Source organism: Elephas maximus, chromosome 8 (assembly GCF_024166365.1).
Source record: "Elephas maximus indicus isolate mEleMax1 chromosome 8, mEleMax1 primary haplotype, whole genome shotgun sequence".
NCBI classification, from domain to species: Eukaryota; Metazoa; Chordata; class Mammalia; order Proboscidea; family Elephantidae; genus Elephas; species Elephas maximus.
The window spans coordinates 68,768,196-68,794,020 of NC_064826.1; the positions used below are offsets into that span (position 1 = coordinate 68,768,196).

At 36.7% G+C, this 25,825-nt stretch overlaps 1 protein-coding gene across 4 annotated transcripts in view; it reads left to right on the top strand.

Moving 5' to 3' along the window:
- The window catches only part of GLCCI1 (glucocorticoid induced 1), a 122,117-nt gene that overhangs the window by 84,733 nt on the left and 11,559 nt on the right, over positions 1-25,825 (top strand). For 2 of the 4 annotated variants that reach the window (XM_049893298.1, XM_049893301.1), the window contains exons 4-6: positions 2,499-2,615; positions 10,218-10,370; positions 17,691-17,901. In XM_049893298.1, the coding sequence (XP_049749255.1) occupies positions 2,499-2,615; positions 10,218-10,370; positions 17,691-17,901 (481 nt within the window). The remainder of the gene's footprint in view (positions 1-2,498; positions 2,616-10,217; positions 10,371-17,690; positions 17,902-25,825) is intronic. The other 2 variants (XM_049893299.1, XM_049893302.1) reach the window with 1 other exon arrangement.

Genomic DNA, 25,825 nt, shown 5'->3' on the forward strand with positions numbered 1-25,825 from the left:
AAAGCTTCTGTGTGATGTAATGGAAGGTGAGCTTAGGGAGGCTGTCTTAGGCAGAGATTCATAGTTGTAAATGAGGTGAGAGGGGTGTGTGTGGAGAAAGATTACAACTTCCTTCTGCCCTTTCCTCCCAGAGACACTTTGTGTTTACTCTTCAGTGGAACCGAGGTTAGGGAGAATAGATGACCTCAGATAGCCATGGACTCTGGCATGGAAGGAAAATCCTAGGCAAAAGATGTGGAAGGCAAAGAGTACTTGCAGATGCTATGTTGTTTTTAAGCCTGCCTTTCTTCTTAATGTGGTGTAAATAATACAGGAACCACCTCTTTCTGAAGCAAAGGAGGACTTACAGGGTAATAATCTTGCTTCCATTTCACATACTTCTTGATTTAAATTTGTATTGTTCCAAGTATGTGTATATTTAGGAAGATGGATTTCCCTTACACCTTAAGCCTTACTGAATTGTAAAATAAAAACATTACATGTTATATTCCAAAGATGAGCAGTGATGTGAAAACTATAATGTTGCATTATTTCAGTTGGTATCTTAAGAAAAGTATGTAGCAAAATGTATATTTTTATTTTGGGGGTTTGTTAAACCAGCTTGGAACAGAAAGTTTTCTGGCTTATTTTGATGTCTCAGAGGCCTTTAAAATAGAGTGAATAGGAATGAACAGTTTTAAGGTTATTCTTGTTTTGTTTTTTTAAGATTATTTTAAAAACAAATCAATCCAAATTGTCTGGATTAATCGCTAGGCATTGTGGGTTCTTCTGTGCAAGTTCTTTTTGTTTGTGAATCACCACTAAGACATAATATTCAGAAAACAATTAATTTTATAGCTCAATTTTTTTATCCTAATTAATTAAGGAAACCCTGCTGGCACAGTGGTTAAGTACTGCGGCTACTAACCAAAAAGTCGGCAGTTCAAATCCTCCAGGCGCTCCTTGGAAACTCTGTGGGGCAGTTCTTCTCCGTCCTATAGGGTCGCTCTGAGTTGGAATTGACTCGACCGCACTGGGTTTGGTTTTTTTGGTTTTGGTATCCTAATTAAATGACTTATTCAATTTGAAATCCTATTTATTTTTTATCACAGGAATAATGTAATCACCTATTAATTTTGAATCCTTTTGTCATGTAAGTTAATGTTCTCTAGAAGAAAATGATATCATTTCAACAGAGAGCAGGGAACTCAATAACATAGGTAATTTTACTTGTACCTCTTTTGCAAGGACATGGTGTTGAGAGGTCCATAAGCTACAGAGAACTTTTTTAAAAGACTTAAGAGATGTAAGGGTTTTAGTGTAGAAGAAAGAATATATATTATTTCTTTGTCTGAGTTTTTTATATCCTTCCATGATATTGCCTTTTTGCTGTTTGCCACAGGTAAAAACAGAAGTTTTCCTAACAGCCTTATATATTTTTCCCTTGAGCTTTTATAGCCTTTAGTAGTAACTGCTTATTATGCTTTTTATTGCCATGGTTATTCAAGGTAGTATTTAAATAATATCACAATACATTGTATTTTGCTATATCTCACTGAGGAAATCAATATATTTTTTACTGACTTTATATCTACACTTTGCCTATTAGATAACATAAAGCTGGGTTAACCATAAGTGTTCCAGGTACAGTTGTTAAATGATTAACGTCATCTTTTCTACAAAGGAAAATACCAGTATTAAATGACTTGCCCAAAATTACTAATGGTTCTCTTTAAAAACGCTCAGGAGTTTTTTACTCCTGGTTTAGTACACTTTAAGCAGATTACACATCACCTAAAATATATAGGTGAATAATGAATTACAAGGCGTACTGCAGTAATGACTTTTAAGCCTGGGAATGTGACCCTTCCACTTAGGAGAAAAGATACTTGTAATCGACTCAACGGCAACAGGTTTACATGCTAGATTATATTTGTTTTTAAAAGTCGTGTGACTAATTACTAATATATAATAAGATATTAAATGCTAATAAGGTACTAAAACTAAATAGCTTTGATTTTCATCACAGTGGGATTTGGAATTTTAAAGTGTTTAGTAATTGATAAACCAGATTCATTTTGTTTAGATTAGACAAGAACTTAGAAACTGATGTGGGCCCTGTATTAAGAGATCACGTTTGACTTTAATCAATTAAAAAAAAAAAAATTTTTTTTTTTTATAGGCATGTGAAATACTACCTTTTCACCTTAAAAAAGGTTTTTAAAAAGGAAAACATTTCTGATGTTACAAAGTTAAATATGAATAATTGGGAGAAATTTAGTCTACATATTTACCAACAGCATTTTCAAATTGTAGAAGTGAAGCATTTGTAGAATATATTTCTCATTTTCAGTAGTCTTAATCATAAAAACTTGGAAGAATAAATCATTGTAAAATCTTTCCTCTTGAACCCTTTGAGAAAAATAATTCATTTATTAATACTCAAAACCTAAAGAAACAAATACTTAAAAATTGGTATTCATTTTTGTGCTCTCTTGCTTTCCCTTCTCCCCACCAAGCAGATTGCCAAACTGAGGCAGCAACTACAGCGCAGTAAACAGAGTAGCCGTCACAATAAGGAGAAAGATCGTCAGTCACCTCTCCATGGCAACCATATAGCCATCAGTCACACTCAGGTAGGCTAACTTCTTGTCCAGATTTGAATAACTGCTTTTAGTTCCTCATAAAGGATGAATACTTTATTTTACAGTTAAAAATAATTTAATAACGCAGATGCTTAGCTCTGCCAAATCACTGCTGTTTCTTAAATTGTTGTAAGAGGTTTGGTTTTGTTTTTTTTTTTTTTAAACCATACGCTTAACCTTCTCATTTAATAACAAAGATAACAGAGTCTGTCAGTCTCAAGGATGATACTAACCTGGGCTGAAATCCTAGCTCGTTCATTTACTGAGCAACTATGGATCTTATCTCATTTAATCCTCTTTGTTGTTGTTGTTAGGTGTCATTGAGTTGATTTCAACTCATAGGGACTCTGTGTACAACAGAATGAAATACTGCCTAATCCTGCGCCATCCTCACAATTATTGTCATGCTTAAGCCCATTGTTGTAGCCACTTTATCAGTCCATCTCATTGAGGGTCTACCTCTTTTTCACTGGCCCTCTGCTTTACCAAGCATGATGTCCTTCTCCAGGGACTGATACCTCCTGATAACATGTTGAAAGTGTGTGAGATGTAGTCTTGCCATCTTTGCTTCTAAGGAGCATTCTGGTTGTACTTCTTCCAAGACAGATTTGTTCATTCTTTTGGCAGTCCGTGGCATATTCAATATTCTTCTCCAACACCACAATTCAAAGGCATCAATTCTTCTTCGGTCTTCTTTATTCATCGTCTAGCTTTCACATGCATAGGAGGCGATTGAAAACACCATGGCTTGGGTCAGGTGCACCTTAGTCTTCAAGGTGACATCTTTGCTTTTCAACACTTTAAAGAGGCCTTTTGCAGCAGATTTGCCGAATGCAATGCATCTTTTGATTTCTTGACTGCTACTTCTATGGGTGTTGATTGTGGATCCAAGTAAAATGAAATCCTTGACAACTTCAATCCTTTCTGTGCCCGCTTCTGAAACTGACCTGAGTTTCTGGCAGTTCCCTGTCAATAAACTGCTGCAGCCGCTTCAGCAAAATTTTACTTGTGTGTGATATATTGTTCGATAATGATGTTGCTTATTGGTCTAGTTGTGAGGATTTTTGTTTTCTTTTTGTTGAGGTGTGATCCATAATGAAGGCTGTGGTCCTTGATCTTCATCAGTAAGTGCATCAAGTCCTCTTCACTTTCAGCAATCACAGTTGTGTCATCTGCCTAACACAGGTTGTTAATGAGTCTTCCTCCAATCCTGATGCCCTGTTCTTATTCATATAGTCCAGCTTCTCAGATTATTTGCTCAGCATACACATTGAATAGGTGTGGTGAAAGGATGCAGTCCTGATGCATACCTTTCCTGACTTTAAACCACACAGTACCGCTTTGTTCTGTTTGAATGACTGCCTCTTGATCTAGGTAAGGTTCCTCATGAGCACAATTAAGTGTTCTGGAATTCTCATTCTTTGCGATCTTACCCACAATTTGTTACGATCCGCACAGTCAAATGCTTTGGCATAGTCAATGAAACACAGGTAAAAACCTTTCTGGTATTCTCTGCTTTCAGCCAAGATCCATCTGACGTCAGCAATGATATCCTTGGTTCTGTGCCCTCTTCTGAAACTGACCTGAGTTTCTGGCAGTTCCCTGTCAATAAACTGCTGCAGCCGCTTCAGCAAAATTTTACTTGTGTGTGATATATTGTTCGATAATTTCTCCATTTGGTAGGATCACCTTTCTTGGGAATAGGCATAAATATAGATCTCTTCCAATCAGTTGGCCAGGTACCTATCTTCCAAATCTCTTGCACAGACAAGTGAGCACTTCCCAGTGCTGCACCTGTTTGTTGAAACATCTCAATTGGCATTCTGTCAATTTCTGGAGCCTTGTTTTGGGCCAATGCCTTCAGTGCAGCTTGGACTTCTTCCTTCAGTACTATTGGTTCCTGCTCATATGGTACCTCCTGAAATGGTTGAACATCAACCAATTCTTTTTGGTATAGTGATTCTGTGTATTCCTTCCATCTTCTTTTGATGCTTCCTGAGCCATTTAATGTTTCCCCCGTAGAATCCTTCAGTATTGCAACTCAAGGCTTGAATTTTTTCTTCAATTCTTTCAGCTTGAGAAATGCAGAGCATGTTCTTCACTTTTGGTTTTCCATCTCCAGGTCTTTGCACATGTCTTTATAATACTTTGTCTTCTCAAGCCGCCCTCTGAAATCTCCTGTTCAACTCTTACTCTTCATCATTTCTTCCTTTTGCTTTAGCTACTTGATGTTCAAGAGCAAGTTTCAGAGTCTCTTCTGACATCCATTTTGGTCTTCTCTTTCTTTCCTGTCTTTTAATGACCTCTTGCTTTCTTCATATATGATGCCTTTGATGTCATTCCACAACTCCTCTAGTCTTCAGTCATTAGTGTTCCATCAACGGGTTAGATCTATTCTTGAGATGGCATCTGAATTCACGTGGGATATATTCAAGGTTGTACTTTGGCTCTCATGGACTTGTTCTAATTTTCTTCAGTTTCAGCTTGAACTTGCATATGACCAGTTGATGGTTTGTTCCACAGTCGGCCCCTGACCTTGTTCCGACTGATGACAATGAGCTTTCCCTTTGTCCCTTCGCACAGATGTACTCGATTTGATGCCTGTGTCTTCCACATGGTGAGATCCAGGTGTGTAGTCACCGTTTATATTGGTAAAAAAGGTATTTGCAATGAAGAAGTCACTGGTCTTGCAAAATTCTGTCATGTGATCTCTGGCATCATTTCTATCACCAAGGCCATATTTTCCGACTACCAATCCTTCTTTGTTTCCAACTTTGGCATTCCAGTCACTGGTAATTATCAAGGCATCCTGATTAAGTGTTTGAGTTAATATGACTAATTCAAATTTATGCACCAACCATTAAGGCCAAACGTGATGAAATTCAAGGTTTTTGCCAACTTCTGCAGTCTGAAATTGATCACTCTTCCTTGTAGGCATATGGATATTTTCCTATCACTGCCAGTGTTGTATTTCAAGATAGATCTGGAAATGTTCTTTTTGATGATGAATGTTACACCATTCATCTTCAATTTGTCATTCCTGACATAGTAGATCATGTGAGTGTCTGATCCAAAATGGCCAATACCAGTCCATTTCAGCTCATTTTTGAAATGATGAGGATATTGATGTTTATGTGTTCCATTCAATTTTTAACGACTTCCAATTTTCCTAGATTCATACTTCGTACATTCCATGTTCCAATTATTAATGGATGTTTGCACCCATTTCTTCTCATTTTGAGTTGTGCTACATTAGCAAATGAAGGCCCTGAAAGCTTGATTGCATCCATGTCTTTAAGGTCCACTCTACTTTGAGGAGGCATCTCTTCCCCCAGTTGTCTTTTGAGTGCCTTCCAACCTGAGGGGCTCATCTTCCAAAATTGTATCAAACAATGTTCCACTGCTATTCGTAAGGCTTTCACTGGCTGAATCTTTTCAGAAGTAGACTGTCGGGTCCTTCTTCCTAGAGTCTGTCTTAGTCTGGAAGCTCAGCTGAAACCTGTTCGCCATGGGTCACCCTGCTAGTAATCGAATACCGGTGGCATAGCTTCCAGCATCACGATGACATACAAGCCTCCACAGTATGACAAACTGACAGACATGTGGGGGTAATCCTCTTTAATAGTTCCTTAATCAGGCTATCTGTGTAACTCTCTCTGTGTTTTACATATGAAGAAATGTGTGGAGTAGAGATTTTTTCCCCCAGAAATTTGTATTAACATATCCTGTGAAACAAAGTTTGAGAAATGCTCATCTAGACCAAGTTCACTTATGAATGTTGATATAAATCTTAGTAAATCCAATATAGTAGTATAGCAAAAGAAGCCCAAGTAATGTATCAAAACAAATGTTAGGATAATTCAACATTCTCGTTAGTTGCCGTTGAGCCAGCTCTGACTAATGGTGACTTTATGTATAATAAAACATCACCCAGTCATGCACCATCTTCCATATCGTTGGTATGTTTGAATCCACTGTTTCGGTTATTCTGTCAATTTATCTTTATTGAGAGTTTCCCTTGTTTTTTGTTGGTCCTCTTGCAAACATGATGCCCTTTTCTAGCAGTTGATCTTTCCTGATGACATGTTCAAAGTAAGCAAGTCAAAGTTTCATCATCCTTGGTTCTGAGGAGTATTCTGGTTGTATTTCTTCCAAGACTGATTTGTTTGTTTTTTTGGCAGTCCACAGTATATTCAGTATTCTTCGCCACCACCACAGTTAGCAAGCATCAGTTCTTATTCTGTCTTCCTTTTTCATTATCTAGTTAGGAAGTGTATTAATTTAGTTTGCTGTATCTGAAAGTCAAAATAGAAAGAAAATCATTTGATTTTCTAGATGTGAACAACACTTGATAAAACTTAATATCCCTTTGTGGTATATAAAAAAAAAAAACTATGATTAAACTAAAAATAGGATATTTTCTAAGGTCACTAAGAGCAAATGTAGTGAGACCCTAACAATATATTTTGGAAGCATTACTGTTAAAGAATAAGTCACAGATGTCTGTAATTGCTGGTAGTATTTGCTACTAATTTAAAGGTTTGAGGCAGGGCAGTAAGAAAAAGAAATAATTAGTATCACTATTTGCATGTGATATTGTTGTATATTTAGAAAATCAAAATGAATGAACTAAAATATTAAAAATACGGTACCAAATGTTGATAAGGATGTAGAACAACTAGACTAGTCACATATTGCTGGTGGGAATACAAAATGGTACAGCCAGCTTGGAAAACAGTGTGGCATTTCTTAAAAAGTTAAACCTACCGTTACCATAAAACCGAGAAAACCCAAACCAGTTGCCATTGAGCCGTTTCCGTCTGATGGAGATCCTGTGTGTGTTAAACTGGGTAGGATTTTCAGTGTCTGTGATCTTTCAGAAGTAAATCACCAGGCCTTTCTTCTGAGGCACCTCTGGGTGGACTCAAACTGCCAACCTCTCAGTTAGCAGCTAAGTGTATTAATTGTGCCACCCAGAGTCTCCAACATGTACCATACAACCCAGAAATTCCACCCTTTGATATCTATCCAAGAGAAATGGAAGTATATGTCTACACAATGACTGGGACATGAATGTTCGTGAAACAATCAAATATCCATCAGCTGGTGATTGGCTAAACGTAATTTGATATATTCATACAGTGGAATACTATTTACCTGTTCACCATGGATGACCTTGCTGGTATTTAAATACCAATGCCATAGCTTCCAGAATCACAGTATCACACAAACCACCACAGTATGACAAACTGACGGATGGTGGTGAGTATGTATAGCTAACAGATAAGTATTTTTAAGCATTATCACAATACCAAAAAATTTAATCTTAATTGGAAACAAACTACTGATACATACAACAACATACCTGAATCTCAAAAGAATCATGCTAAGTGAAAGAAGCCAGGGAGCAAAAGGCTATGTATTGTATGAGTCGTTATATTAAATTCTAAAAATGGTAAAATTATAGCAACAGAAAGTATTGGGGGAAGGGATTAACTGGAAAGAGGCCTAGGAAATTTTTTTGGATAATAAAAGTTTCTAAAACATAATTGCATGACTCTGTGTATTTAACAAAGCTCAATGAACTCCTCCCTTAAAAAGAGAGGATTTTCTTGTATGCAAATTGTAGCTCAGTAAAGCTGTAAAAGAAATAGACAACTGGCAAACCCCAGACATTTCAAGTGGAAATTCACACATGCCTTTCTTTTTCGTCTTAATTAGCATATTATTATTTATTGCAAGAACTATTCCTCTAGGAGTTCAGTGTACCTATACTAGATTCATTGACTTGACATAAAAAGGACAGGTACTTACTGTCAGTTTAGATTACATTTTTTAGTATTGTGATTATGCTTAAAAATAATTATCTGTTAGCTGTATATACTTAATACCACCCATCTGTCAGGTTAGTTATCATAGTGTGGTGGCTTGTGTGATGCTTTGATTCTGGAAGCTATGCCACTGGTATTTAAATACCAGTGGAGTCACACATGGTGGACAGGTTTTAGTGAAGCTTCCAGACTAACACGGACTAGAAAGAGAGGTCTGGCGGTCTACTTATGAAAATTAAACGATGGAAACCTTATGGATCACAACAAACATTGTTTGACTCACTTGGCTTTGGACACATCATCAGGAGGGGTCAATGACTGGAGGCCATCATCTTTTTGGTGAAGGAGAGGGCCAGCGAGGGCAAGATCCTCAGTGAGATGGATTGGTACAATAGCCACAACAATGGATGATGGACTAGAACATACCGGTAATCATGAGGATGATGCAGAACCAGGCAACGTGTCCTTCTCTTATACATAAGGTCACCATGAGTCAGAGTTGACTCAATGGCAGCAATCTGTCTGTACATACTGAAATATCTGTAGAAAAAATGTAAAATCTAGAATACTCCAGCAATAGCAACAAAAAAAGATGAAACTAAGATTGGCAAATGTTGATCCTTGTTGAAGCTGAATGATGTGCCCTTTAGGATTCATTATGCTATTCTAATTATATTTATGTTTGGATTTTTCCATAATAAAAGGGGGGGGCAGGCTAAGAATTTAATGAGATGATTCAGTAAGATATAAACATACAAAAATCAGTAGTTTTCTATCAATAACAAGTTAGAAAATATAATGAAAATACAAAATGCCTAGATTTAAACTTAAAAGAAATATGCAAACTAGAAGACTTTATTGAGGTTATCAAATAGAAAATAGAAACATAAATAGAAAGCCTTAACACAACCATCAATGGGAAGACTCAATATTTTTGAAATAACAGTTTATCTCACATTAATGTACAAATTGAGTTCCAGTGGAAATTCAAAAGCAATTGTTTTTATTATTTGGACAGTTATTTCCAAAGTGCATATGGAAAAAGCAATGTCCATTGATAGAAAGGAAAATTCAGAACACTTTCCCTGCAGGATACCAAAATGTATGGTAAAATTGCAGCAATTAAAGTATAGCTCTTGTCTGGAAATTATCCGATAACAGCTCAAGGAAGTCAATGGTAGAATTCACAATAAAGAAGCATGGGTGGGGTAGTTGGATTGCTATGTGGGAAAATATGCTGAATTTTCTTCATCATATCATACACAGAAAAAAATCGTTATAAGTATTTAAATATGAAAACTAAAACCATAAAAGTACTAAAAGAAACAGCAAATGTATGACAGAGTTAAAACTAAAATATAAAATCACTTAGGCATCAGCAAGAAACAAAGGACATGGACATGCAATAATTCACATACAACAGGAGTATAGCACTTAGTATTATCAATGTGTTAACCAGTGATTAGCTAGTCCACCTCATTATGAATCACGTGAACTTCAGTCATTCAGTATAAGGTAACAATCACGTATTGTCAAAATCGACTCGACAACAATGGGTTTGGTTTTTCCTTTTTTTCGGTTTGCAATTTTTACCTTCCTTACTTCAGAACCTGACTTTCTGTATGTGTATCTGATTTTATATTGTATTTGAAATATGAAAAATAACTCTGTTCATTAAGTTTAGATTTGAAGATTTACCCTGCTCTTTAGTTCTTGATTTCTTTGATCATAATTTGACACCACCTTATCTTCTGTCTTCTAGGCTGCTGGATCAAGATCAGTCCCTATGCCACTGTCAAATATATCAGTGCCAAAATCATCTGTTTCACGTGTGCCCTGCAATGTAGAAGGAATAAGTCCTGAATTAGAAAAGGTATTCATTAAAGAAAATAATGGGAAAGAGGAAGTGTCTAAGGTAAGGTTACAACGGACTTTTGAAAACTTTATATTTCTTTAATATTGTGAACTATCACAAATATACTTTTTTTGGTAATAGATTTATTGAGGTAGAAGGAGCCCTGGTGATGCAGTGGTTAAGCGCTCGGCTGCTAACCAAAAGGTCAGTGGTTTGAATCCACCAGTCACTCCATGGAAGAAAGATGTGGCAATCTGCTTCAGTAAAGATTACAGCCTTGGAAACCCTATGGGGGCAGTTCTTCCCTGTCCTACAGGGTCACAATGAGTTGGAATCGACTTGATAGCAATGTGTTTTGTTTTTTTTTTTTAAATATGAGATATAATTCAAATACTATATAATCCATTTAAAGCATACAATTCAGTGGTTTTTAATATACTAATAGAATTGTGCAGCCATCATCACAGTCAATTTTAGAACATTTTCATCATTCCAAAAATAAAACCCATACATACCCTGTAGTAGTCACACCTGTTTCCCTCCAACCTCTCAGTCCTAGGCAAGCATCTCTATTTTCTGTCTCTATGGATTTGCCCATTTTGAACATTTCATATAAATGGAATCTTAAATATTTGAACTTTGTGACTGGCTTCTTTCACTTAGGATAATGTTTTTAAGGTTCATCCATATATTGTAGCATATATCAGTATTTCATTCCTTTCTGTTGCCAAATGATCCTCAGTTGTATGGATATGCCACATTTTATTTATCCATTCATCAACTGACGGAATTTGCGTTGTTTCCACTTTCTGGCTGTTATGAATAATGCTGCTAGGAACATTTATGTACAAGCTTTTTTATGAACGTGTATTTTCATCTCTCTTGGATATATATCTAGGAGTAGAATCGCTTGGTCTTCTGGTAACTATGTCTAATCATTTGAGAAATTGCCAGACTGTCTTCCAAAGTGGCTGCACCATCATACATTCTCACCACCAGTATATGAGGGCTTCACTTTCTCTACATCTTCTCCAACACTTTTAATAATCTCTCTTTTTGATTATAGCCATCTTAGTGAGTGTGAAGTGGTATCTCATCGTGGTATTGATTTGCATTTTCCTGATGGCTAGTGATGTTGAGCATCTTTTCATGTGCTTATTGGCCATTGTCAGTTTGTCATACTGTGGCAGCGTGTGTGTTGCTGTGATGCTGGAAGCTATGCCGCCGGTATTTCAAATACCAGCAGGGTCACCCATGGTGGACAGGTTTCAGCAGAGCTTCCCAGACTAAGACAGACTGGAAAGAAAGACTGCGTGATCTACTTTGGAAAAAACTGGTCAGTGAAAATCTTATGGCTAGGAACAGAGTATTATCTGATATAGTGCTGGAAGATGAGCCCCTCAGGTCGGAAGGCACTCAAAATATGACTGGAGAAGGTCTGCCTCCTCAAAGTAGAATCGACCTTAATGACATGGATGGAGTCAAGCTTTTGGGACCTTCATTTGCTGATGTGGCATGACTCAAAATGAAAAGAAAGAGCTGCAAACATCCGTTAATAATTGGAATGTGGAATGCACAAAAGTATGAATCAAGGAAAATTGGAAGTTGCCAAAAATGAAATGGAACACTTAAAGATAGCTATCCTAGGCATTAGTGGGTAGAAATGGACTGGTATTGGCCATTTGGAAGCAGACAGTCCTATGGTCTACTATGCCAGGAATGAGAAATTGAAGAGGAGTGACGTCGCATTCATCGTCAAAAAGAACATTTCCAGATCCATCTTGAAATACAGTGCTGTCAGTGATAGGAAGACCAATTAATATGACTATTATTCAAATTTACTTACTAACCAGTAATGCGAAAGATGAAGAAATTGAAGGTTTTTACCAACTTCTGCAGTCTGAAATTGATCAAACATGCAGTCAATTTCATTAATAATTACTGGTGATTAGAATGCAAAAGTTGGGAACAAAGAATAATAATTAGTTGGAAAATATGGCCTTGGTGATAGAAATGGTGCAGTACATTGCATGATACAATTCTGTAAGACCAACAATTTATTAATTGGAAATACCTTTTTAAAAAACATAAACAGTGACTATACATGTGGACCTCACTGGATAGAATACACAGGAATCAAATTGACTACATCTGTGGAAAGAGACGATGGGGAAGCTCAATAATATAAGTCCGACAAGGCCAGGGGTTGGCTGTGGAACAGACCATCAGTTTCTCATATGCAAGTTCAAGTTGAAGCTGAAGAAAATTAAAACAAGTCCACGAGAGCCAAAGTATGACCTTGAATATGTCCCACCTGAATTTAGAGACCATCTCAAGAATAGATTTGACACATTGAATACTAATGACTAAAGACCAGTCAGGTTTGTGGGTGGACATCAAGGACATCATACATGAAGAAAGCAAAAGGTCATTAAAAAGACAGAAAAGAAAAAAATAAAAATACCAAAACAGATGTCAGAAGAGACTCTGAAACTTGCTCATGAATGTGGAGTAGCTAAAGTGAAAGGAAGAAGTGATGAAGTAAAAGAGCTGAACAGAAGATTTCAAAGGGCAACTCAAGAAGACAAAGTATAATGGCTTGGAGATGGAAAACCAAAAGTGAAGAACATACTCTGCATTTCTCAAGCTGAAAGAACTGAAGAAAAATTCAAGCCTCGAGTTGCAGTATTGAAGGATTCTGTGGGTAAAAAATTGAACAATGCAGGCAGCATCAAAAGAAGGTGGAAAGAATACATAGAGACATCGTACCAAAAAAAAATTAGTTGAAGTTCAACCATTTCAGGAGGTAGTATATGATCATATAATGGTATTGAAGGAAGAAGTCCAAGCTTTACTGAAGGCATTGGTGAAAAACAAGACTCCGAGAATTGATGGACTACCGATTGAGATGTTTCAGCAAATGGATACATTACTGGAAGCACTCACTCATCCAAGCCAAGATATTTGAAAGATAGCTACCTGGCCAACCAACTGGAAGAGATCCATATTCATGCCCATTTCAAAGAAAGGTGATCCAACGGAATATGGAAATTATCGAATAATATCATACACTGGTAAAATTACGCTTAAGATAATTTAAAAAACAGTTGCAGCAGTACATCAACAGGGAACTGCCAGAAATTAAAGCAGGATTCAGAAGAGGACTTGGAACATGGAATATACTGATGATGTCAGATGGATCTTGGCTGAAAGCAGAGAATGCCAGAAAGATTTTTACCTGTGTTTTATTGACTGTGCCAAGACGTTAAACTGTGTGTATCATAACAAATTATGGATAACATTGTGAAGAATGGGGATTCCAGAATAGTTAATTGTACTCATGCGGAACACTTACATAGACCCCGAGGCAGTTGTTGAACAAAACGCGAGGATTCTGGGTGGTTTAAAATCAGGGAAAGTGTACGTCACCATACTTATTCAGTCTGTACTATATGAAGAAGAACATGGCATCAGTATTGGAAAAAGACACATTAACAACCTGCGATATGCAGATGACACAACCTTGCTTGCTGAAAGTGAAGAGGACCTGAAGCGCTTACTGATGAAGATCAAAGATTATAGCCCTCAGTATGGATTACACTTTAACATAAAGAAAACAAAAATCCTCATATCTGGATCGGTGATCAACATCATGATAAATGGAGAAAATATTGAAGTTGTCAAGGATTTCCTTTTACTTGTATCCACAGTCAACACCCATAGAAGCAGTAGTTAAGAAATCAAAGGAAATATTGCACTGGGCAGATCCGCTGCAAAAGACCTCTTTAAGGTGTTAAAAAAAAAAAAAAAAAAAAAGTCACTTTGAGGACTAAGATGTGCCTGACCAAAGCCATGGTATTTTCAATTGCCTTGTGTTTGTGAAAGCCGGACAATGAATAAGGAACACTGAAGAAGAATTGATGCATTTAAATTATGGTATTGGTGAAGAATACTGAATATACCATGGACTGCCAGAAGAATGAACAAACTTGTCTTGAAAGAAGTACAGCCAGAATGTTCCTTAGAAGCAGGGAATGGCAAGACTTTTCTCATGTACTTTGTACATGTTATCTGGAGGGACCAGTTGCTTGAGAAAGACATCATGCTTGGTAAAATAGAGGATTGGTGAAAAAAGAGGAAGATCCTCAACAGGATGGATTGACACAGTGGCTACAACAGTGGGCCCAAACACAGCAGTGATTGTGAGGATGACGTATTACCAGGCAGTGTTTAGTTCTGTTGTACATAGGGTCGCTGTGAATCAGACCCATTTCGAAGGCACCTAACAGCAACGACATTGGCCATTTGTATATCTTCTTAGGAGAAATGTCTGTTTTGATCCTTTGACCCATTTTTAAAATTAGGTAGTCTTTTTATTATTAACTTGTAAAAGTTATTTATTTATATTTTCTAGATACAAATCACTTATCAGATAAATGATTTGAAAATATCTTGTATTCTGTGAGTTTTTTTTTTTTTTTAACTTTATGGTGTCCTTTGAAGTACAACATTGTTAATTTTGACAAAATCCAATTTATTGCTGTTTATACTTTTGATGTCATATCTAAGAAAGCATTGCCTAGTCCATCGTCACAAAGATTTATTCCTAGGTTTTCTTTAAAAGTTTTATACTTTTATCTTTTAAATTTAGATCTTTGATTCGTTTTGAATTAATTAAAAGTACTTTGTAAATTACCTACATTCCAGAAAGGAAATCTGGAAATCCGGAAAAGAAACCACTGCATGTAGACCTATATTTGATCATGTTTTTAAAGGTATACTCAACAGAAGAAATCACCAGTAATAGCCTTTGGCTTAATCATTTCTGTGATTCTTTAGAATTAAAGAGTGATTTAATTTATGTCAAATGTCTATTTGGTTCCTTCAGATAATGTGTAGCTTTTGAGACTGGTTTTTAGTTTCAGAATCAATTCTGTATTTATAAGGTAAAAACATATAACTTCCTTCTAGTACTTATTATTACTCAGCAGATCTAGGCATTATTCATAATTTCTTGTATATGCTTTCAGGTACTTGATGTGTATATTAGTATAAATTAAAACCTTGTATGAATGAATGTACCGTAATTCATTTTATAAGCCGCTTATTGATGGACATTCAGCTTCTAGTTTTTTATCATCAGAAGCAGTAGTTTAGAAAATACGCTATACTCATGCAGATAGGTTTCTGGCACTGAAATTGGTGAGTCGAAGCATTTCTACATTTTAAATTTTAATGCTTGTGGCCAAAATTATCCCCCCAAAAGGTTGTGCCATTTTACTCTCCCTAAACATTTCATGTTAAATTTTTATTTTATATCTATTATAAAGGTGCCTTTTGTAAATTAGATCTTCTCTTAGCTGTTTACACTTAAATTGTTTCCTTTATAGATCAAGTAAAATTTAAGGAAATAATGTAAGGAAGTGAAATTGGTCTAATTTTTGGAGGATGAGATAATCATTCACATATTTGCTGACTACCAAAGAATTTGAAGACAAAACTATAGTAAAATATAAAAATTGCTTACTGTCCTACTTTCAAATAAGGGGTGTTCTAATTTCAGAATTATTTTAGAATGAATTACAAATTTATAACTAAAATATTAACTTTTAGATTTATGATGCAGTACTCTTAAAAGTTTTAATAAATCAAAATAACCGTCATTAGTGAATCTTCCCATAGCTAAAGAAAGAAAATTGTCCTGTTAAGTATATCAGTGTTGGTAATAGTAGATAACTTCTTTCTAAGCTTTTGTATTTCCCATTTCTATTTCATGTAAATATATGGATTTCTACAACATGTTTTGCTCTTCTAATTCTTCTGCTCCCCAATAAAACAAAAGTTGGTAAAGGGAATTGATACATATTATCAAGTTATAGCTTAAGAAATGGGAATATATCAAGATTGTGTCTATCAAATAGGACATGAGTAAAAGACTACTCAAATTCTTAAACTCTTTTTTAGCTGCAATTTTTTTTTTACTGATTAGCAATATTAACACTTTTATAAAAATAGTATTTTCAGAGTTTGCCCAAGTAAATTAATATTCTTTTATTTGTTTCTTTACTAAATCGGAAAGCTTTACTTCTTAAAATTTGTTTACAAAATGAATTGATATTGAAATAATTGAATATTTTCTTTACAATCAAGTAGTAATTGTCAGGTTGTAAAGTTGGTATTTTGGTTTAGTAGCATGGCATAGATAAATGAAATTTAGACTTCAGGCATTAAGGGTTTCAACCTATTTTGTTTGTTCCTTTTGGAAAAAATCATACATTTTGAATCTTGTCTAATTTTATCTTTCTACATTTTCCTTTTGACAATGTTTTTGAAAACTTTGGATGACAAAACTCAGAGTAAGAGCAAAAGTACACTTAACAGTGAAAATAAGTTGTACATAAACCAAGAGAATCTTAGTTCTTTTCTCTAGCATTGCAGTCTTGTCAGTACAATAACAGACTTTTTTTTTAATTAAGAAGAATTCAGCATATAGAATTTTATTTGCTGACCTCACTTTGTTAGTACAGAAATGAAGAAAATTCAGGGTAGTATATTAGAAGAGAATCCACTGCAGCAGAGCTCCTGCTCAGTTAGCCACGGTACCAGGAGTTCGTAACTACAGGCTCCTTATGTAACATGAAGACGTTGAACTAGTGTTCTCTAACGTCCCTGTAAGTTCAAGATACATGGTTCTACAATTTTAGTTTCTTTTATTTCTTATTTTTGCCACTCAGAACAATGCATTAGAACAGAGCAAAATTGAGTAGTCCTACTAAGTTGGATACCAGATTAGTAGAATTGTTCTATGTCAGTATCCTCCACTGAGTTCTAATGCAATAAACGTCTTTATTAGAAATTTTAGGTAGTTTGCAAAGGAAATAGAAAATATGGTTCTTAGCTCTAAAAAATTAAAATAGGAAAAGATGAACAAACAGAGACATCTCTACCTGTGAATATAAGATTTCGCTTTTCTTACTAGCAGGTCAAAGTGATTTCTTGAGCAGTTTGGTTAATTAATTCAGCAAGTGTTTATTGAATGGCTGCTGTGTACCAGGCACAGTGCTAGGTATTAGGGATACAGGGTTAAACAAAATAATTATGGGAAGTGCTAACCTGTGAATACTGTGGAATTTTTAAGGCAGTTTAGCCTCAGTATTTTGAAATCTTAACTATTTTGGGATTTGAATGATATTTTTAATTCAATAAAGGTAACATGTACAGAAATTACCTTCCAAAAGAAGCTTGGTGTCTTTCTCTTCTCTGAAGAATCAATTATGGTGACGATAACGGATTATGAAATCACAGGAAATGCCATGTGCTTTTTATATGAATGGAATGTATGCACCATCATTAGCTTTTTTAATGACGTTCCTCTTGCAGCCTTTGGACATTCCGGATGGTCGACGAGCTCCACTCCCTGCTCACTATCGGAGCAGTAGTACTCGCAGCATTGACACTCAGACTCCCTCCGTTCAGGAGCGCAGCAGTAGCTGTAGCAGCCATTCACCCTGTGTCTCCCCATTTTGTCCCCCGGAATCCCAGGATGGCAGCCCTTGTTCAACAGAAGATTTACTTTATGATCGTGATAAAGGTGAGAATGAAATCATCTGCTTATTTAGAGGGTCTGTTGTAGGGTCTTGTTCATTATACTTTTTTTTGTCTTAGACCATTACATCATTTTTTTCCCCTTTGTTGAATGGTAGGATTGTAAAAGATTGGTTAATCTAGGTTTGTTTATTCATTGGTTTCATGTACCCTCTTTGTGACTCTCACAAACATCTTCCATAAATGTGTCAGAGAAACACAGCGCATAGTTTTAACAATAAAAGTTATAAAATGAAGTGTGTACAACTTCATATCATATACAGGATTTTTCCTTGACCAGAGCTAATGGTAGTTATGACAGAGTGTATATTTCCCATACCTAAAGTTAGATTTTGTAATCAGGTTGATTTTGGAGGAAATAATTTCTAAAAATTCTGATGGAAGATTGAGTGTGTTTTTCACCAAGTAGATCAAGTTTAATAAGTCTTATATGACATCAGGGATTATATTATGGTTTGTTGCAAATTATTAGCTAATATCAATAGGAGCAGAGAACCTCTGGAATTTCTTGTTGCTGTCAGGCCCTACTGTGTCCTTCCTGTTTTCCTGTCGATGTGTCAGGCTTGGCTAATACCATTCACTCTGTTCTTTCAGTTTCTGACTCCCTCAGCCTTAGCTGCAGCGGGTAACAACACAGTGTCCAGCCTCCTTACTTCCAGCTTCCACCTTCCTAGCTACTTTTAAAGAAACATGAACTTATTTTTTTTAACACGTTTACTGCCTCTTGCCACAGACTAATAGATGGTAGGCAACAAAAATTTAAGAACATAGAAATGTTAAAGTTTATAAAACCTTAAAGGATTTTTAAGGTCCTTGTCCTAATTTGGCTCCTCCCTTTCATTTGTTTTATTCAAGTATTATTGTATGTAAAATGCCCAAATCTTAAGTGCCCAGCTCAGTGAATTTTTACATATATATGCACTCATGTAACTACTGTCTAGATCCAGATACAGAATATTTTTAATATCCCAGAAAGTTCTCTGGGGCTGCTTCCCAAACAATACCCTTCCCCTCTCTACCTGGAAGTAACCACTATTCTGATGTCCATCACTATGATTTAGTTTTTCCCTGTTATTGGATTTCATATAAATGGAATCATATGGTTTGTATTCTTTTCTTTCTGGCTTCTTTCAGCTATCATTATGGCTGACTCTCTTAAATAGAAAATGGAAGCTACTTTGGATTTTTGTCCTCTGCTTTTTATTTCTGTGGGTAGGTCTCAACAGTCCCTCTTCTTTTCACCCTTTCATTATTGAAGGCCTGTGGACCCCCTTCCTCCGTTAGGGATATATTAAAGGCAGTGCCTTAGGCATATCTTTACCTCAACTGGGAAGTCCCATTTCTTAGGAAGTCAAACTAGAAAACTTTCATTTCATTGAGGCACCCTACCGAAGCAAACACCTTTAATCACTTCCTTACATCCATAGTGATTTTACTGTGAATGTTTCACAACAAATAAGAAACACCTTCTAGTAGGACTGTTTCACTTGCTTGTTTAGAAGGTAAGTAGAAATGATAAGTAATAGTAACAGTTTGAGGCTAAACAGAAAGTGACAGTGCAGGTCTGTATGATTGATTTCAAAACTCATATTCTTTATTATAATAGTAGAATAAGTGCAATTCAAGTTGCCCACTTTTGTTACATATTAGCACTTGTAGTTTGATTCAGATGAAAAGTAAAAAATAATAGTAGTGAGGCTAGGCCATGAATTATGGATTTTTGATTTCTTTTTTTAAGCTTAATACTGAAAGTAATTGAGAGATGCTGAACCAAAAAGGGGATGTATTGGGAAGATGATAGATGAGTTCTATTTTGGTTGACTGGTTGTGAGATAACCTTTACGGTCTCCAAGTGAACATATCTATGAGGTAGATAAATCCGTGGTTTCTGCAGCTTGGTGGAGCTCCTCAGGTTATAAGTTTAAAACAGTATATATTCTTTAATATCTCTTTTTTCATAAGATTTATTATCTATTTTATTATGGGAAGATGTATTCATGTCACTATCCTGCTAATGTTCTTTGTGGGAGACATTATAACACACAAGTTAAGAGCAGCACCAGCTTTGGGACCACACAGGAGTGGACTTGAATCCTTAAAGTTTTGTCATAAAGACTGCATTAATTCTCAAGGATTCAATAAATGATAGCAGCTGCTATAGTCATCATCATCATTATTATCACCTGTTGGCTCCCCGAGCCTTCAGGAAAAAATATAAACTATTTTCCTCTACAACTTAGCCAAAACCTCTCTCTCTGGCGTAATTTCTGCCAATTATCTAATAACCTGAATTCAGACCATTTCTTAGACAGGTTAGACCTTTCCCTAAGACTTTGCCTTTGTGTGTATATTTTCCACTATGCCCTTTTATTTTTCTTAACCAGATGGTGCCCTGCCTGACACAGATGTCTTTTCTTTCTCTTGGGATTTTTTTTTTTATTATTATAAATATGTAAAAGGTGAACATTGGGCAAGATTATCTCTAAGACCAACAGTTTTTTTTTTTTCTTGTAGTTAAAAATATCTTCAGTAAAATTGTAAGATAATATCTACCACTCATTTCGTTATTGGGGTTAAGTGAGATAATGTAGCAAAGTGCTTTGCACAACCCTTAGTGCATAGTAAACACCCAGTAAACCAGTAGGTGTTGCTAATAGTGATTTTTTTTTTTTAATTCTTTAGAAATTATGGAGAGAGACCTCAGAATCATTTAAGACATGATTCTGTGTTTAACAAGGCTGCAGTTTAGCTCAGTTTGGGAATTAAAGCTTCATGATACCAATTTCTAAATAGTTAGCTTAGAGACATTACTTTGTGATTAACCCTTTGGTGACCCAATTATTTTCTGCTTTGAATTTTTTGTTTTTACCATGTATATTAATGGAAGCACACTAAATCATTGAGTGTGTTTGAATTTTTGGTAGATAGTATCTGGAGTATGGATTTTCTTTTCTTGACCCCTGCCACAAGCCTACCCTAAGTGTTCAGGAGGTACACATGAAGTACCACTAATTATACCCCAGATTCCCCTTTGGGGTCTATTGGTACGTATGTGTAACAAAGTTTTCAAAATTTCTATTTTTCCCACCAAAAATGCAGACACCTCATATAATACCCTGTTAAAACAGTAATTTGTGGTATATGCGTGTTACTTTGGTTTCAGACAGTCATAAAGGCACCTACCTGCTTTGCAGCATGCACTGTCAGTAGCCCAAAACTTCCCAATAAACCCCCAGAGGCTGAAAAAAGTTCATGGTCACTATATGTACCATCAGACACGAAAGGGTTATCAAGATTTAACTTGATGTTATTGTTCCATGGAGATATATGTGGCTTTCCGTTACATTGTGAAGTTCTTGTTCTCAAACAAAAGCAACTGCCATCTTTGTGAAAAGAAAATTAAAATATATCGATCCTTTTTATATATGTGTGTGTGTATATATATACACACACATATTTGTGTTTTAGGATCAGTAATGGATATTTATGTATTTTAACTGAGTATATACTCCTAGTTCATTCAAGAAACATTTGTTGAGCATCTACTATATGTCAAGTGCCGTACTAGAGAGTGGAGAAAGAGATAAGACGTGATATCTGCCTTTAAGGACTTTATGGTCTAATAAGGAATACTGGTATGTAAACAGGTAATATACTATTATGCAAGTATATTCAAATACGAAAGGTACAAAGGTGGGACTTGTCAGTTTTACAATTTCTGAAATTTATATATCTTATTTAAACTGTAGAACAGTCTCAGTAAGGGGAAAAAAAGTTCAATCTATAAATTCCTAACAGGTTTACCTCATTAACTTTGATAACAGAATGAATACTGTAATTTTAGAGTCAACTAGGAGAGATTTGGAGTACTTACATATCCTGCAGGTGCTATTGAGAAATTTGTTCTGTGGTAGAGTGGCTAGTTCAAACATCTTTACAAGCCTGGATGGGCAGGCACAGGAGGGGAAGGGCCAAGCATGTATGCTCTAATAAGGCATATTCTGTGAGCTGATTATTTTTCTAGTACTCATCTATTATATACTTATCTTTTTCCTGGTTTTGCTAACATTATTTCTGCCTATTTCTAACATTTCTTCTTTTCCATGAATCATGAGACCCGTAAGATAATTTTAGTTGATTAGCATGTTGGGTTTTTTCTTTGACTATATAGATTGCAATGCCAGAACAGAAACACCCTATTGAGAAAGGTCTGGCTATTAAGAGACTGTTTTCAGCGTTGTTGCCCCCCTCCCCGTGACCTAAAGACAGAAGGCAGCCTGGTGTCAATGTGTAAAGCTGCCAGGCTAACTAACCTAATAACAGCCACAGTTCCCATATTACAGTCTGTGTGGAGAATTCAGGGATCCAGAACAAGTTCTCTCATCTTGACATCCTCGAAATACACCTTAAGATTTAGCCTAAATTCTTCCATGTTATATCATGCCCAAAATACAAGAAAGAAAAATACTCCCCTATATACTAGAGATGGCAATGTCAAAATACTCCTTCTTTTAGCAGCTTTGCCAGCGTTCCTTAATGGTAGCCAAACTGGTACTGGGCAAGCCACAAAATCTTGACTTCACTTGGCTACGTATCATTGATCTTTGGCACGGTTCACTTAGGCAGTTGTTATAAAATTCTGCAGTTTAGCAAGATACTGTGGAAACATTGATTATTGTAATCATGAAGTAAGCGGAACCCTTTTACTCAGGCCAGCTACCAAGAGTTGTATTCCAAGAGTCCATAAAATTGGTTACTTGGAACTTACACTGTGTTTTCCCTTAGGAACACTATATGCTATGGATTTTTTATATGGAGCTTCCCAAGCCCAGTGTATATAAGCCTATTTAACTCATACTGCAGTTTTACTCATAAATACTAATATTGCCAAACTTTGGGTGTTAGGACTGAGCAGCCCTAGGGCCCAGGAGAGAAAAAGAAAAGTTTTATCTTTTCAGAGTCCAGGGCTGACCCTAGGCAGACTTTTTAGAAGAGACTGCTTTTGGCATCTTCCTGTTCCTTTTGACATACATTTTAGTGCAATTTGCATTTATCTCTGGGACTTTATTTCTTAATTTTTTTTTTTAAACTTTTGCCTTTACTATGCTTTTAGCTCTATTTTCTAGGTAGCCTGATCAGCCAAGATTTTGTGGCACTCCTTTTTTTGTGGTTTGATGGGTATGCTTCTTTTAGCTGCTATACCTTGAAAATCACTGCTGCAGAGCCTGAATCTATTTCTCTATCAAAAGATTCTCCCCATTTGTTTCTTTGATGCTTATTATCCTAGAAGAGGCTTTTGGTGGTACAATTACAAGAGTATAGAGATATTGGTCCACCAAAGGAGTTATTCCATAGGTTAAAACTGACCCTTTCTAGAATTGTCCCTAAAGTCATCTTCCCTATTTTCCTTTTCCAAGATAATATCTAAAGCTATATACACATTCCCAATGTCTGCCAGCACAGAGTAAACACCCTGTGAGTTGCCCCCCTTTCAGAAAATGTTCACAACTGTACCAATGGCAGATACATGACAGCTGTCTGTGGGTGAGTTATTATTTATAATTAAAAACAGTTAATGAGTATGCAGCTCAATCTAGATGTTATAGCCCAGAGTCTAGAATATAAGAAATCTAGAATGTTAGAACATGCCTGCATAAATATTTCATTACTTATTTATCAGAATGTAAGCTCAGCAAGAACAGATAACTTTTGCTCATGGCTTTATCCTCAGTTCCCAGAGTAGTACATAACATGTAGTAGTGCTTAGCTGAGATTTTCTTAGTACTCTTTTTTTTTTTAATGACCTTTCTTCGTGGTGTGTCCTGAAAGGCTATATTTTTACAGATATATTGAAAGCAGTGTCTTTTTCTTTAGGTTGTTAAATTATGTGTGTTAGGCTTTTGAATGTTCAGGAAAGAGTCATACTCTTCTCCCACCTACCCACTCCTCCCCCCAAAAAGACAGAATAACCAAACTGAGATTTGCTAACTTAGCCATAGGCCTTTTTGTGGTAAAGAAATTGTGAAGTTCAAATTTCCTAATAAAATGAGGAGAAAGGAAATGACTTTGCTAAAAACTGCCTCACCTTCCCCTTCTTCCAGTTGGTCACCTTGGTAACAGAGGCTGGAGAGAAAATAACAGGGGATTAACCAGGCCAGAGAAACAGAATATATTGGACTTTTTCTTCTCATCGTCTTATGTATTCCTGTAAGAAGAAATATGCATAGGGGACGCTGCTTACACTGTATATCCTTGAGAAACTGACAGAAGGCAGGCCCAGTGAAGTTGTTAGCCTTTAGTTAGAAGCATGAATGTTAGAGTGGAAGGAACTTGATCATCTGGTCACCTCATCATATCTCTAATAAGGACGCTAAAGTTGAGATAGATCAAGATTTACTGAGCATAATGCTAGCATAAGGGTATTGAACTCTGACTCTGGAACAGCCCTGGGTTTGTGTCCGTGTTCTGTTACTTACTAATTACATGTCCTTGGACAAGTTACTCAACCTCTCTATATTAATCTTTTGTATTCTGCATCCTGTAATTCCAGGAATGCACTTTCATCTAGAAGATGCCTTGACTCTTTGTTTTGAGAGCTTGTTGAGGCAATCACAGTCTGTTTCTTTATGTGACTTGATATTGACTGTTGTCTCCAAGCCATCTATAAGTTATCGTATTAGTTTATTTTATGTTTGCTTACTGTATCATAGCTTCTTGCTTTGTTTTGTTTTGATATGCCCAAATGGGTTGCTTGAGTGAGCTAGCTTGATTATTTTCACCTTTGGAGCTCTGACGTCCTGTCCCCAGATGGCTAGAGCTGTTAACAGGTATATCAGTCTAGGAGTCCATTCACTTTTCTTGTATGAATTCATCTCACGTGTCCAGGTAGCTGATCATCAAGTATGTGGTACAGGCTCTGTCCTACACTCTTAGAGGGGCAGGGGTGATTGGTGTAGGCACCGGTATCTGGTTGCAGCAGGGGGTCACACTCTGAACAAGGCAGGGGGGCTGAGAATCGTCCCCCAAATGTCTCTGAGGAAAGTGTGTCACTGTTCCCTAGAGTGTACAGGTGGGTGGGTTCTGCAGACGGACCATGGGCAGTGCTTTTGGTTATAAGGACTGGGAGGTACCAGTTGTCCTTGCACTCCTGTCATGGATGGCTGGGTGACCTGAGTGGAGCCACCAGTCCTTAGGCCCCTAATGTGGGTAGGTGAGGCCCCTGTTTAATAGGCAAGGCGGTGTCAAACATCAAACACCCACGTCTCCACCACACAGCTGAAACAGTTGTAGTCTGCCGACAAGGGCCTACCCTCCTGAAATAGGCCCACACAGGTCCACGTAGGGGGGAAAGGTACTCAAATCCAGAGACCGTTTATGCCTGGACAGGAGCCGCTTCTGTCCTAAGCTCCCCCAGTTAGTGAAGTTGGCAAATGATCTTTTCCCCCAGTTGTGAATTTATTCCTTCTCCAAGGCTGGGAGGATGGCTCTAGGTGCTTAACAGGGCCTATCTCAGGCCAAGGGAATTCAGCTGCTGAAGCTGGCTTGGGGGAGGGGAGCATGGTAAAATATAGGCAAGTACTTAGCTTTTGCCGAGAACGCTGTTCTCGTTGGGTTCCGGAGGTGGGAGTAGGCTGTGTGGCTGGCTACTTCTCCCTGAGGAAACTGCAGCCGAACGCTAGTACCAGCCTGCCGCTGCTGCTCTGGGAATGGTGCCTGAGGGCTCCCGGCGACTCAGGTCTAGTAACTCCTCTCCGCTTCTGAACTGTCTCTTTTTCCCCTCGCCGCTCAGTTCATTTTCTAACTTTGCCTTTGATGTTCAGGGCTCCTAGCTTGTCATAAAGGTACTCGTTTCACTTGTTTTTTCGGGTCTTCGTTGTAAGAGGGCTTGCCGGAATCGTGTGTCTATTCCG